Below are 13740 nucleotides of genomic sequence, written 5' to 3' on the forward strand. Positions count from 1 at the left end.
TAGTGGTCGACCCATTAATCAGCTGACTGATCAGTTGGTCTGTAGCTATGTCTGTAGCTGCAGTGGGAGCATTTCATACTACATGAAACTGAAAATTACAGCACATGGATGTGAAAAGTTATTTACTGCACTAATGTGAAAAACTAACCAGGATGCGTTTTTTGTAGCGTTTGACGAGAGCAGCAGGGGAGACCTGAAAATACAGGTGTGGAGCTTCTGCTGCAGCCTCTGCTCTGTGGACAGCAGGTCGGAGAACAAAGGGAGGACAGGTGAGCTGAGAGCTTTTTACATTACATTGGATGCCCTTCCTCCCAGTTGCCACCAAGCTTGGTCCTGGCACCACTGGCTTCAGCCTCAGTGTCTGGGGTCTGCGGACATGGACTAGTCTTGTCCGGAGACCCTTTGACAAAGAACAGGAGGAGTTGGGCAGCGAACCGCCAACGCGTTCTACTTTATCTGATACAGGAAAAACACATCATATCAACACAGGATGTACCAAAGACAGGCTGGACCAAAACAAGTTCCAGGTACCAGGTACCGCCTACAGCTGTCACTCATTGCCATGGCAACAGTTTGATAGTGTAATAGTTTATTGGAGCATCTCTCTTTATAAATACTGATAAATAACAAGAACATGAACCGAAAGTTTCTCATAAATACAGAAGAACAGAGACGGTGAACACAGCAGGACAGAGTCCACTAGAGTTCAGTAGAGTCCAGTAGAGTCCAGTCTGTACAGGACAGCAGATGAGTGCATGTTCACAAACTATTCATCACAATTTAAAGAGTTTTTACTGTTTTACAATAAAATCTGATGTTTACATTAAAATCAGTAGAATTCTCTGAAACAACACAAACTAACGCCCCCACATCGACCTCTGAACCAGGTGAACTAAACATTCAACTCTACGGAAGCCCAGAGGGGCCAAGAGCCCAGAATCACTAATCAACACAACCTTTGTTCTTTAGGCTAACAGTTTACCCCTGCTTCCAGTCTTTGTGCTAAGCTAGGCTAACCAGGACCTGTCTCTGTACACAGAGATGAACATGGAGGACACAAAAGTTAAATCACAATCTAAAGATCAAGAGTCTAAAATCATAAATGTCCTCGACAGCTCTGAAAGTCCTGCAGACACCAGAGCCATAAACAGCAAGAGTCTCACCCAGTGAGACCAGAGTCATATATAGAGGGAGTTGTTTCAGTAAGCCCCGTTGGGACTAGAGCCACAAATCGACATAGTTGGAACAACTGGACCAGACCCATATATGACTGAAGTCAGTCACTGGCCCAACTAAAACCTTACAGAGTGAGAGTTGTTTGATTAGTCCAGTTTTAACAGAGCCTCACGTGGCTCATCAGACAGACTTGTTGTGATTAATCTGAATAAACCAGAACGGTGTGGTCTAGTTAGATAAGAGCCATATACAGCCAGAGTTGCTCCAGTTGTACTGGAGCCATATGTAGATGGAGTTGTTGCAGGTTATATAGACCGTAAACTGATTGTTGGAAGTTTCCAGCTTTGACCAGGAACCAATAGGAGACAGAATATGATGTCAGACTGCGCAAGAGGAAACATGCAAAACAAAAACAGGAAGTGAGGGGTAACCTAGCAACGAGACGGAGTCAGATCAGATTTGTTCCTGTGGGGAGGTGATGGTTGGCTGATTGGTTTAAAGAAAATATCAGGGTCTGCCATTCACGGCGCCTCTAACGGCCTCTCTTGTCATGCAGATAAGCCCCACCCCCTTCCTGCAGTCACAGCCAATCAGAGCTCAGGAGCATGTCGCTCAGCAGTTGCCAGAGTTGCGAAACTCCCCATTCTCGGTGATCTGCAGAGACGAAGTGTTGCTAGGAGACAGGCCGTTCCTCTGTGATGTCACCGCGTACCGCTCCTTCAGCTGAGTCAGAGCCGCCATCAAGCGAGTGTTGGCGGCGTCGAGACTCGCTATTCTCTTCTCCTGAGAGACAGACAGGGAGAGGGACAGGTGAGAGAAAATTGGTTGGTGGTGGTGAGAGTGACCTGCTTTACTGAGAGAGACGGGTAAACGCACACAGACAGGTAGACAGACAGGTACCTGTGCCTCTATTATCTTCTGTTTGGAGTCAACCACAGCCTGCATGTCAGAGTGATCCTTCTTCAGCTCCTCCTCCACCGCCATCAACCTGCACAGGTGAGACTGTTAGCAGGCAGACAAGTGCACAGGTGTAGAGGCAGACAGGTGTTACAGGTGTACAGACCTGCTGATGATGCTATTCATCTGGAGGTCTTTGTCATCCTGCAGTCTCCTCAGTCTGCTCTCTGTGTCCTCCAACCGAGCCTGAAACACACACAATCCTATTGGTCCAGGAGGGTCATGTGACACCTGTACAGGTGAGGTGAATGATATAAGTCACAGACCTGGTATTCCTGCAGCATTCGTTGGTTCTGCTGATCCTGGACCATCAAACGGGTTTCACACTCCTCCTGACGCAAAGCAGCAACTCGCAACTTCTCCTGCAGCAACGCAATCTCCTGCTGGTACTACACACACACACACACACACACACACACACACACACACACACACACACACACGTTCAGGCTTAACTTAATTACAGACAATACATTTTTGACACACGTCAAACTTTGTAAAATTATCATGAGGAACATGTTGATCAGATTTTTACTTTAAACATATTGATGTGAGGGTGGCCAGTCAGAGGTACCTGTCACCCTCTCTGGAAGTCTCACCCTTGTAACGCAACAGAACTTTTCTTAACTCACAATGGGAACAAAATTATTAATTATGAGCTTTATGAGTTTCTCATGTTTATACAGTTATATCACAAAAGTTATTTAATTATTAATTAAATAATTAATTATGTATAGATCCATCACGTTGTTCTTTAATGATAAATATGCTGAACCTGTTTCAGAGTGGACCGATGATCCTGCAGCAGCAGCTGGATCAGGGTCAGGTCTGACCCAGCAGCTGGAGACACTGACTCATGCAACTAGGTCAAGAGTGTTATTACACACACACACACACACACACACACACACACACACACACACACACACACACACACACACACACACACACACACACACACACACACACACACTGGTGGCTACCGGTGCACCGGCTGATGTACTGAACCTGTACAGTTCCACTACACAGAGCCTCCTACCTTCTCAATGAGGGCGTCATCGTGGCGATCGTCCTCCGTCTCGCCATAGGAGGAGGCGGAGTTCATGTTGAGCAGCCAGGCTGCGGTCCGATCCAATGCACAGGGAGACGGTGCCTGATCACACACACACACACACACACACACACACACACACACACACACACACACACACACACACGTAAACCAGTACTGTCACCATAGCAACTACCTGGATATTTGTTTCCACAACATCAACAAAAACTACACCGTTAATCTCTTTGACTGGTTACCATGGTAACAGCCTGGTTACCTTGGCAGCAGGTCGCTGTTTCTCAGGGCTGTCTCCTTTAGATGATGATGATGTCTGTCTGAGCCGTGATTGGCCACTACTTGGCCAATCGGGGCTCGATGACATCATGCTGCCAGAGGCGGGGCGTGGAGGGTAGGCAGGACCTCCACCGCCGCCGCTGAGCATGCTGGGAGGGGTCCGGCCTCGGGGAGGTCCTGGGGGAGCAGAGTTTGGAGGAGGAGGTTGATCGATGCGTCTCTGAGGACCGGAGGAATTCTGACGAGGGGGGGCCGAGGTACCTGAGAAGAATGGGGGGTGGAGGGGGCAACAACAGTGACATCATCAGTTGGTGTTTTATACAGAATCCTTTTTATTACGTGTGTCAGTCCACACCGACTTCAAGATGTGATGTCACGTGTCACCACTGAAACAAAGTCTGCCCCCCCACCAGACAGTTTGTCTCCATTTGTCCACACAGACAGATGCTCTGTGATTGGTGGGAATGTGGCTTCAGCAGTGCTTATGTCTCTCATCTCACTTTCAGTGCAAATTTCCAGGGAGTCTTCTGACTCACTTGAAGCAACAGCTGTCACTTCATTGTGTACAGTTACAGGTTACAGGTGTTGTTCTCGTCTATTAGGAAAAGTCTGTTTGGGTGACCAGAGATATTTCATACAGCAGGTCGACGAATAACAGCAGGAATACTTCATCTTCATTTTTACTAATGTGTACATGTTGACAACAGTAGTACCTTCTTGCGTCTTTGTGTAAATCTGTACGATGTAAGCCACCAGGGGGAAGACTAGAGCCAAATCATCCCTGACATCCACACAATTTCGTCCTTGTTAACTTGAGACTTTAGCATCATAAACGGTTCAGTCCGGTCCTGGTCTTACTCACCTGTGAGAGTCTCGGTGAGGGACAGAGCTCGTCTGGAGTACTCCTCCCCGCTGCTGCTGCTCGACATGGCCGACATCCTCTCCCCCCTCTCACCCCCTCCCAGGCCCACAGACATCTGTGTGAGAAATGCTGGTTTGGTTGCCATGGCGTCAGCATTTCCTTGCGACCCTACCGACCCGTCCGATGGTGTGGTGTCCTGCGGTTGCCGTGGAGATGTGGTGGTCATGTGATACACTGGGTTCTGGAAGGACAGGGGGAGCAGTCCCGTTCTGCGCTGCCATTGGCTGTCGTCAAGGCCTTCACTAGGTGAGGAGTCCTGTAGGTCGACCAGAGACAGGCTGCGGCTCTCATTGGTCAGCTCCATCCCCTCCCTCCGGCCCCCGTTGGTCACGTCAAAGGCCGCTTCATTTTCATTGGGCTCTGAGTACGAAGAGCTCGGAGCGGGAGAGCCCTGCAGGCCTGCAGGAAGTGACATCATTAGCACAGGTTCAAAGGTCACAGAGTGGGGTAAGGAAAATGAGACTGGATAAAGATTAGAGGTCAAAGGTCACCTGATGCCGGCTGCAGACTGGATCCTTTGGTGACGAAGAACAAGTCTTTGTTTTCAGGAGTTGGAGACGGAAGTCTGGTGAAATCTACCAAACTGCAAACACAAAGAATCAGAACCAGCAGATCGTTAATGACGATGATGGTACGGTTCTGGATCAGGGAATCTGTTCCCCCCTAATGCAAAATTAAAATCTTCATAACTCACTGAATTTACAGCAGATTATTTAGCAGTTTGTTAGAAATATATTTATGATACAGGTTAGTTGGTGAAATTAAAGCTGTGGATACTTTATATACAGAACACAGTATTTTGTAGATCACTGCTGGTGTGTGAGCTCAGCTGTGATTGGTCAGTGCAACTGTCCCTTCACAATAAAAGCCAGCCTGTCGTTTGTTGATGCTAACCCTCCATCCAGTCCGACGCCACCTTGCAGGCCAATTGAGGGATTACAGGGAGGAGAGAGGGGTGGGGAAAGAGGGGGTGGGGACAGAGGAGGTGGAGACACCACCCGCTGTGGCTCCGGAGAGGAGACGGCCCCGGGATTACCCAGGCCCCCTGGGTTAACCAAAGCTGCTGATACGTCTCTGAGAATCCGAGGAAGAGGGCCGAGCTTCGACAGGCAGGACTGGAGACAGAGATGCACAGGTGTTAAGGTGGTGAGATCTTACCTGCCCAGATGCGTTACCTGTTCAGGTGTTACCTGGTCGAGCTCAGTAAGCAAGGTGTGCAGACTGGACAGCTCTCTGCCGAGGTCGATGTACCCGTCGAAGCCAGCCGTGTGGTTCAGCCCGTCTGGGTTTGAGATCTCCTGCAGGAAACGCTGCATGCTGCTCCACTGCCGCTCCACAAAGTCGTTCATAAACAGCATGTACTCCTCCTTAGTGCCGAACCTACAGCCACAGGTAGCGCCCAGGTGCACACGTAACAGAGAGAGAGTTCAGAAGAGGCACAGCTGCTGATTACTTAAAAATGAAAGGTCAAAGGTTTCATGATAATTACAGTAAAGGTTTAAGTCCCTTCAAAGTCAAAATTGTCCATTTCCTTGAGTTCCTTCACAGTAAAAGTCCAGACTTACTTGCTGAAGTTGGCGAGGTTCTGGATGACTTTTGCGATCAGGGTTAAGGTTCTCGCTGTGCGCTCGTCTGGGTATTCTTGCATCAGGTCAAACAGCGATGGTGACATCACAGCTGGACACAGGAAACGCAGGAACAAGGAGGCGCTGATCAGACGCTCACTGATGTCTGGTCGACCCCGGCTACCACACTCTTGCCGCCATGATGCAAACACCTCCTTCAGCTCTCGTGGGAAAACCCTGTTTGGATTTAACATTATTTACTGGGCTTCATTTCAATTATAAACGGTGGTTTAGAATTTCTGTGGTGCCAAACATATTTTACAACACATGCATCTTCCTGTTTTCTGTTTCCAAAGGACAGTGGACAGTCATGTTACATGTTACTACACAAGGTTCACACAGTTCGCAGTAAAAACGTATTTGGTGTCATTCAGAGAACACACACCAGGACACAGGATTGGGAAAGTTTGTACATATGTGTATCTACCTGTACGAGTCGAGGATCTTGCAGAAAGCGAGTTCGCAGCACATCCTCAGGTTGGCCTGATGCTCTGCGAGGTCAGAGGGGGAACAGCGAGACGGGTCGACCTCACAGTTCTCATCAGACTCATACAGAGCTTTAATGAACTCACCTGAACACACAGAGGGTAACACCTGAGTTTAATAACCCACTAATGCCAGGTTCAGACTATGCAGTATATCTGTGCAATAAAACGACACGCTGGTTCTGGTCCAATCACAGCTGTCCGTCGACCTGCTGATGCGTTTGTGTAACGTGTAGAGCTGTGTTTACCGAGGGCATCCAGCAGGTACTTCTGTCCAATCAGCTTCAGGTATTCTTCTATGCTCTTTGTTGCCAGTGTGTTCTCTCTGAAGATCAGCTGGTCGTTGTCACGGCAACGGTCCACCTCTGACATCATCAGGTCTGTCAGGAAGTCCTGCAACCAGGGGTCAAAGGTCACCGTCATTAGGCTGGACATGAGACAAGCTAGGGTGGAGTGGTTTTATTTTGAAGGTGGTTGTGTTTAGCTGGAGTGTGACAGATGGAATAATTTTATTTTGAAGGTGGGTGGTGCAGGATAATGGGCAGATTACCGTTGGTCTTGGGTGGTGGGTGTAGTTACCTTGGCCTTGCCAGTGCTGTGCAAGATGTGGACGAGTGCAGCAGCCAGCTCTTCTTTAGCTCTCAGACTGATGGAGGCTTCCAGAGTGTTACAGAGCAGCAAGTAGTTGGAGCTGATGTACTCTGCAAACTCTTTGTACTGCTCCATCGGCAGGATGACGATACTCTGATAGCGAGCTTTGATTCGAACCGTCGGCACAGAAGACTTCCCTGAAACACCAGCAACGATATCATCTCATGTTAGAGGGGACATCAGCTACATAAATATAAGGTTTTACTCTTGATATTTAATAAAAGGTTCTGGAAGATTCAGAAGGACTTTTACATTTTCCACCTTTCTTTCACACTCATCTAAACAAAAGCCCAAATAAAAGAGGTCCAGGTTACTGGACAAACCTCAGATGTAAACAGGTACAACAGAAGAATACAATAGGGCGCCAGGAGTGTTGCCCTGCGTCTCGCTCCAGTTTTGCTCCCACCACCAGCCCGAAGTGCGGCTACGCTCGACCCAGAGCGACGGCATGGGGCGGAGGAGCGAAGCGGGAGAACAGTGAGGAGTGGAAATTATCACCGTTCTGCTCTGGTGCGTGACGAGAACCATCATGCTTGTAAAGGTGATCATCACAGAATTGGACATCAGGTCACAGTCGATCAGGCTGTAAACAGGCTCATTCCAGTCTCCAGCTGATCGATGGATGCGTCTCCAACTCGGATCATTTTTTCAACTGCTTCAAACCCAAAAACTGGAACTCAAACACAAAGTGCGTACCTCGGATTGTACTGGGCGTGCTCACTGAGTACCACTTCTCCACTAGCTGTCTGCCAGTCACCGTAGCAACAGGGATGTTGACCAATCCAACGTAGCTGCTCTTGTCCTTCTTCCTCTTCCTGTCTGTGTCTTTGTAGAGGTGGAGCGTGACGGCGCTGATGGACGGCAGGCTGCTGAAGTCGAAACGTTCTCCCCAGAATATGTTGTCAGTCTTCAGTTTACATGACGTTCGAGCATAAAGACTGTCGTCCAGACACAGCTCACAGAAGTACCTGAAGTACAAATACTACTGTTACTACACAATGATACAGCTGTATTAGAATGATGGATGCACCAGTAGATTTTAGGGTGTAGCAGACATCAGGTGCAGCGACACCCACCTCTTCTTTGCGGGCAGGTCTTTGGCCTCGATGACCCACACCGTCAGAACGTTCTCCACCCTCCTGCTGTTGTCTTTGTTGGGATGAACGGCTCGTCTTAGGTTCTCCATCCATTTGTCTCTTTCTGCTGCCGAACGACATGAGAAACACTTTGTGCCTGTCGAGGTGGTTACCTAGGAGACATGGGTCAGAGGTCATCACCACACTCTGAAGAGTCCTCACAACTCTTTTAATGGTACAGACTGTGTAAAGACTAGTTTTATACACCAGACCTGAATCCTGATCACCTGATCAATTTCTGGATGCTGACAAGATCACCATGAATTGATTTTTGGATAATCAGCAGTTTAGCTTTGTGACCCGTGTGTGAGATGATCGTAACTATTGTTGGTAATGTGTTTGTGCATCACCTCGAAGCAGTAATCCTGACCCAACAGGGAGGAATGAACTGGTTTGATGATCACTGACTGGTCCATTCTGAGCTCCAGAGACGATACACAGCTGGTGCTTAACAAAGATTCCTGGCTACCAAAACGCAGCCGCCGCATCACACACCTGAAACACAAATAATCGGGTGAACAATCCTCTCCATCACAGCCTGATACACTAAAGAGTTTAGTCACATCCTCAGTTGGGAAAGCAGCAACATTTCATGCTGGTCCAGAGCCGCTGGAACAAAATGGCACCAAGACTTCTGACTGAGAATTTCGCCAAAAACAGCAAACACTTTCCTGCTGATCAAGGACAAGACAGGCACAAATAAGGAGCTCTGACTTATCACTAGGAAATAATTATTGTTGGTGCATGTACTCAGTTACATAAAACAGTCTTGTTTCTTGAGATTAATATTTGGATATCATCTGCAAAGCACCGAAAAGATCCATCTTCAAAACAAAAAGAAAATAACACAACACCCCACATGCCTGAGGTGAACACGAGGAGACAACAGTAACTAGATCCCTTTCAGAGAGGTGGGACACAGCAGCCACTCACTGTCCAAGTCTGTGATCCTCATTCTCACACAGAAACTCATTTAAAATGTACTAAACACATGGTTACTTTTGTTTTGACTGCTGAATAAAATCTTTTTTTAAACTGTTGGGATGAAGATCTGAGATAACCGAGAGATACTGGCGTACAATATAATACAGTATAATACAATATAATACAATATAATACAGTATAATACAATATAATACAATATAATACAGTATAATACAATATAATACAGTATAATACAGTATAATACAATATAATACAGTATAATACAATATAATACAGTATAATACAGTATAATACAATATAATACAGTATAATACAATATAATACAGTATAATACAGTATAATACAATATATCCAGTATAATATACAGTATAAACAATATAATACAGTATACAAGTATAATACAATATAATACAATATAAACAGTACAGTATGATTTTCAGACATTTTTACTTTCTCTTTTGTACATTTTACTACTTTCAATTTATTTTAACTGTACTTTTTTTTTAATCAATCTTTTTATCAACAACCCACACTGACAAAAATGCTTTTAGATTTTTTCCAGGGCAAATAAGAACATTTCTGCAGCACTTCTCAAAGGTCTTCTGTGGCATTTGGGTGATTCTTCAGTTCAGTTTCTCCCACGCCAGCTTGATTGGGTTCAGGTCTGATGATTCAGATGATTAAGCTCAATCACCAAATATTCCAATAGCTACTTCCTTCTCCAGATGATTGAAGTTATACCCAGTCACTGGCATATCTCTTCACTATGCAGTGGTATTCATGCGGCTTGATCTCCCACTCTCCTGTTGCCAAAGCATCTCCCCAGATCATCACATTTCCTCCTCCATGCTTCACTGAGGGTGTTAAACACACACTAACTTCACTTTGATCCAAACACGTCAAACTTGGTTGGACTCATCTGACCACAGCTCTTGGTTCTTGGCCCACTACAACCATTTCTTCTGATTCCCCCACATCAGTACGTTTTTCTTGTGAACTCTGTCCATGAGGCCAGCTGACCTAAGTCTTCTATACACAGTGTCTGTGCACTGTGTGATTTCTCTCTTTTTATTCAGTGATGCTGACACTTCAGGAGCAGTGAGGCCACTGTTTCTCAAGGACAGTTGTAAGTACTTGTCTTCTTGGACAGTTTTGCACTTATTGGATCAAGTTGCAGCATGTCTCTAGCTTGTTCACCTTTTTAAAGAAATCTTTAATTTCTAGGCAGTATCTAACAGAGAATAACATTCTGTTTTTGTTTGGTCATTTTTAGTTCTAATTTACACTGGAAATGACGGGTCTGAGGAAGAAGAGGCAAATATAAACTTAAATTATTGATTTACTGGACATAAACTTATTGTAACACCCGGCAGCCCATGCAGGATCAATTTAAGACAGTCTAAACTTGACTTTCTGGATAAAAAAAACAGATAGCTGCATAGTAGTTGTTTTGTGAAAGTTAATCTTCGTAGCTTTCGATAGTTTCACTGATGAATGAAATGTTACAGATCAAAGAGGGACATGTTCTGACCCAACAGTGTCTTCTTGCCAGTGTATTTTTTTAATTTAGACTTTTATAGTTAAAGCATCTTGGATCAAAGTAAAATGAAATCCTATCCTATCACACAGGGATTCCTGGGCATGTTTATTGACTTCCACAGTGATGAGCACTCTGCTGTTAGTTGATGCCTTTCCTTTCCTGCTTATTGCACCCAAAGCAGCAACTAACATTTTGATGAGCTGTGTTTTATGCAGCTTCTACTGTAAATGTCCCGCATCAAACCTCAGACCTGCTCATTCATATAGTTTTAATTATCAAACTACAGCTGATGCATCAAAGGCTGTTACATTAAGATAAGAACAGATTCAGAAAACCTGAATTCTGTTTTAGAGTTTGTAAGAACAGTTAAGTCAATTAAGTCCGAGGCCCAATCCCATTACACCCAACTGCACCATCCACTTAGTCCTAACTCCTTGCTTTTGTAAGCAGGCTCTGATGCTCTGCCTGTTCTGACACCTGTCAATCATGACCAGCATTAAATCTTTTCCATGATGAAGCCAGCTCACCACAGCATTAAAACAGTCAGGGGTGTTAATGTTATGGCTGATGCAGATAAACACTGTTTATCAAACCATTATAACTGTCACACCTTAAACACAGGGGCAGGGGTAAAAACCAGAACCATAGTGCCTGTAGGCAGCTCTTTCCTCAGCCTGCTGACGACAGATTTTAAAATCTAATGAATTCATTTCTGTTGCAGAGAATCAAGCCGGAAACAGTCATGAGCCAGAAAAACAGGTTTTCACTGACAGGTCAGGGGTTGGGGGGGTGGGGTAACAGTGACCTCTACCCTCAGAACACACATGAAGAAGATGATCAGTCAGAACCTCGGTGTTGTTCCTCCTAAGCTCGTTATCTCTTGTCATTATCTTAACGAGCTGCTTAATGTTAGCTGCTTACAGCCCGGATTCTTCAGGGACGTCTGTGTGTGTGTGTGTTTAACCTTGTCTTGCTAAACATGTTGGCTAACAGCGTGTGTCTAGCCTAGCCACATGCTAACATACCAGGCTAGCTGTGTACAGACTGAAGCCTAAAACACACACACACACACACACACACACACACACACACACACACACACACACACACACACACACACACACACACACACACACACAGAATGCATGGTCATGCAAATCAGGTGAAAGACGCCACTGTGCACCCCCACCCTCGCCTCCCCAACATGCACACACACCCTCTCCCCCATGCGCGCACATTCACACGCACACACACACACACACGCACACGCACACTGCAGCCCGTTTGTGCACTCAGACACTCGGAGGACAAAGGCGGTGGATGTGAGCAGAGGATGTGAGCAGGATACTCACCGAGCATTCTGTGTGAAGGCTGATGAGGAAGGAGGAGGTGGGGGTGGGGGGCTATGGATGCATGTTCTCCTTCAGCAGTGAGCAGGAGGAGAGAAGAAGAAAGATGAAGAGCCTGCTGATTCTGATGCTGTGTGGTCGAATGGCTGAAGACCTGTCTGTCTCTCTGTCTGTCTGTCTCTCTGTTAGCTTGCTGCTCCTGATGCTACTCGGCTACAGCAGCTTTCTCTCTCTCTCTCTCTCTCTCTCTCTGTTTGTCTCGATGTGACTCGACCTCCCTCTCTGTCAGCAGTCGCCCCTCCCCTGCAGTGAGGCTGCCCTACTTCCTCTCCTCGTCTCCTCAGTCCTCTCCTTATGTCCTCTTCTTGTCTCCTCTGTTAGCATTACTCTCCCTCTCTCCTTTTCTCTTTAATCCACTACCCCTCCTCACCCTTCCTCACTTTGTGTCGTTGGTATCCAGGGATTATAGACCCTGACACCCCCACAGCCCCTCACCCCTGCTCCTTTCCAGCAGCCACAAAGATTATGTGTCATGTCCACGTTATGCTTATACTGTTACGTAGCACGACAGCAATCTGTGCTTGGAGTGCAGCTGTGCTGATCGTCCTCTTACTGCTGTCAGAAACACATCAGCCGTTCATTTACTGTCTCACAGTCACAACCCTTCACACCGAGGTGCTGTCAGAGGGGAACAGGACCACGTCAGAACGGATCATGTTCAGGTGCACAGCTCACTGATTTAAGGAGCATGTGAGGAGCTGATGTCAAAGTGTGAGAACCAAAGATTTCCACAGCAACTACAACAAGATTAAAATGATTTGTGGATTTGATGGGTATGTCCATGATCCCTGCGCACACACACACACACACACACACACACACACACGGGGGGTACAGGCCAGGTGTCTGTAGGTTCGCTTTCCAGACATGGATGCAGCAGGGGGACCCGAGTCTGACTGAGCAGAGACACGGACCAGGTTTGACAGAGACCAGGTTTAGTGTTTGTGTCTGACGTCCAGCTGAGAGGTGTTACCTGGTCTGAGAAGGATCCATCGAGTTGGTCTTTACGCTGCTCCGACGAGACAGTTTAGGCTGCGATCGAGTTCGACGAAGAGACTGTTTCAACCGCCGGGACAGAAAACCCTGAAGAAGAGGAGGTGAGATAAAGATCCACTTTCTTTAACTCATCTTTAAATATAAACACTGTTCTCGGTGGAAAATATACTAAATCCTGCTTGTGCAGTAAAATATGATGTAGTACGATGTAGTACTGATCTAGTATCAGCAGTTTATACTGAACGATCGGAACGGATCTTTAAAAACTAAAATATTCAATAATACTATTTAATACTAATAATACTGTGAACTGAGCTAATGAGTACTTTGCTGATAATACTTTGAGTATTTTTAGAATGTGGTACTTTGGTAGTAATTTCACTTCAGGACAGGATCCTTTACAGACCGGCTGTCTCTTTACCTGTCTGTCTCCCTCTGTGATCCCACACTGCCTCACCTGTAGGTGGAGCCAATCAGCTGATCTACAGCTGAGCTCCTGTTACCATGGAAACAACAGGCTGTTCCCAGCTGGAGGATGTGCGTTTGTGTGTTT

At 46.3% G+C, this 13740-nt stretch overlaps 1 protein-coding gene across 2 annotated transcripts; it reads right to left on the minus strand.

Moving 5' to 3' along the window:
• Positions 1-587: 587 nt before the first annotated feature.
• LOC113150142 (disabled homolog 2-interacting protein-like) lies at positions 588-13240 on the minus strand. Of its 2 annotated transcripts, none has more exons than XM_026342528.1 (18): positions 13165-13240; positions 8648-8792; positions 8238-8410; positions 7858-8129; positions 7090-7298; positions 6759-6903; positions 6453-6597; positions 5966-6202; positions 5591-5780; positions 5295-5515; positions 4892-4983; positions 4341-4799; positions 3462-3739; positions 3173-3286; positions 2400-2522; positions 2240-2319; positions 2077-2164; positions 588-1959 (listed from the first exon to the last, which is right to left on the minus strand). In XM_026342528.1, the coding sequence occupies exons 1-18, from the start codon at positions 13182-13184 to the stop codon at positions 1789-1791; spliced, it is 3162 nt and encodes a 1053-aa protein (XP_026198313.1). In that variant the 5' UTR covers positions 13185-13240; the 3' UTR covers positions 588-1788. The 2 variants fall into 2 exon arrangements, with proteins under 2 accessions (XP_026198313.1, XP_026198314.1); XM_026342529.1 differs by lacking the exon at positions 13165-13240 and adding an exon at positions 12135-12444 and having other exon boundaries at positions 1789-1959.
• Positions 13241-13740: the final 500 nt, after the last annotated feature.

The sequence above is a fragment of the Anabas testudineus genome, chromosome 9 (genome assembly GCF_900324465.2).
Source record: "Anabas testudineus chromosome 9, fAnaTes1.2, whole genome shotgun sequence".
In the NCBI taxonomy this organism is placed as follows: domain Eukaryota; kingdom Metazoa; phylum Chordata; class Actinopteri; order Anabantiformes; family Anabantidae; genus Anabas; species Anabas testudineus.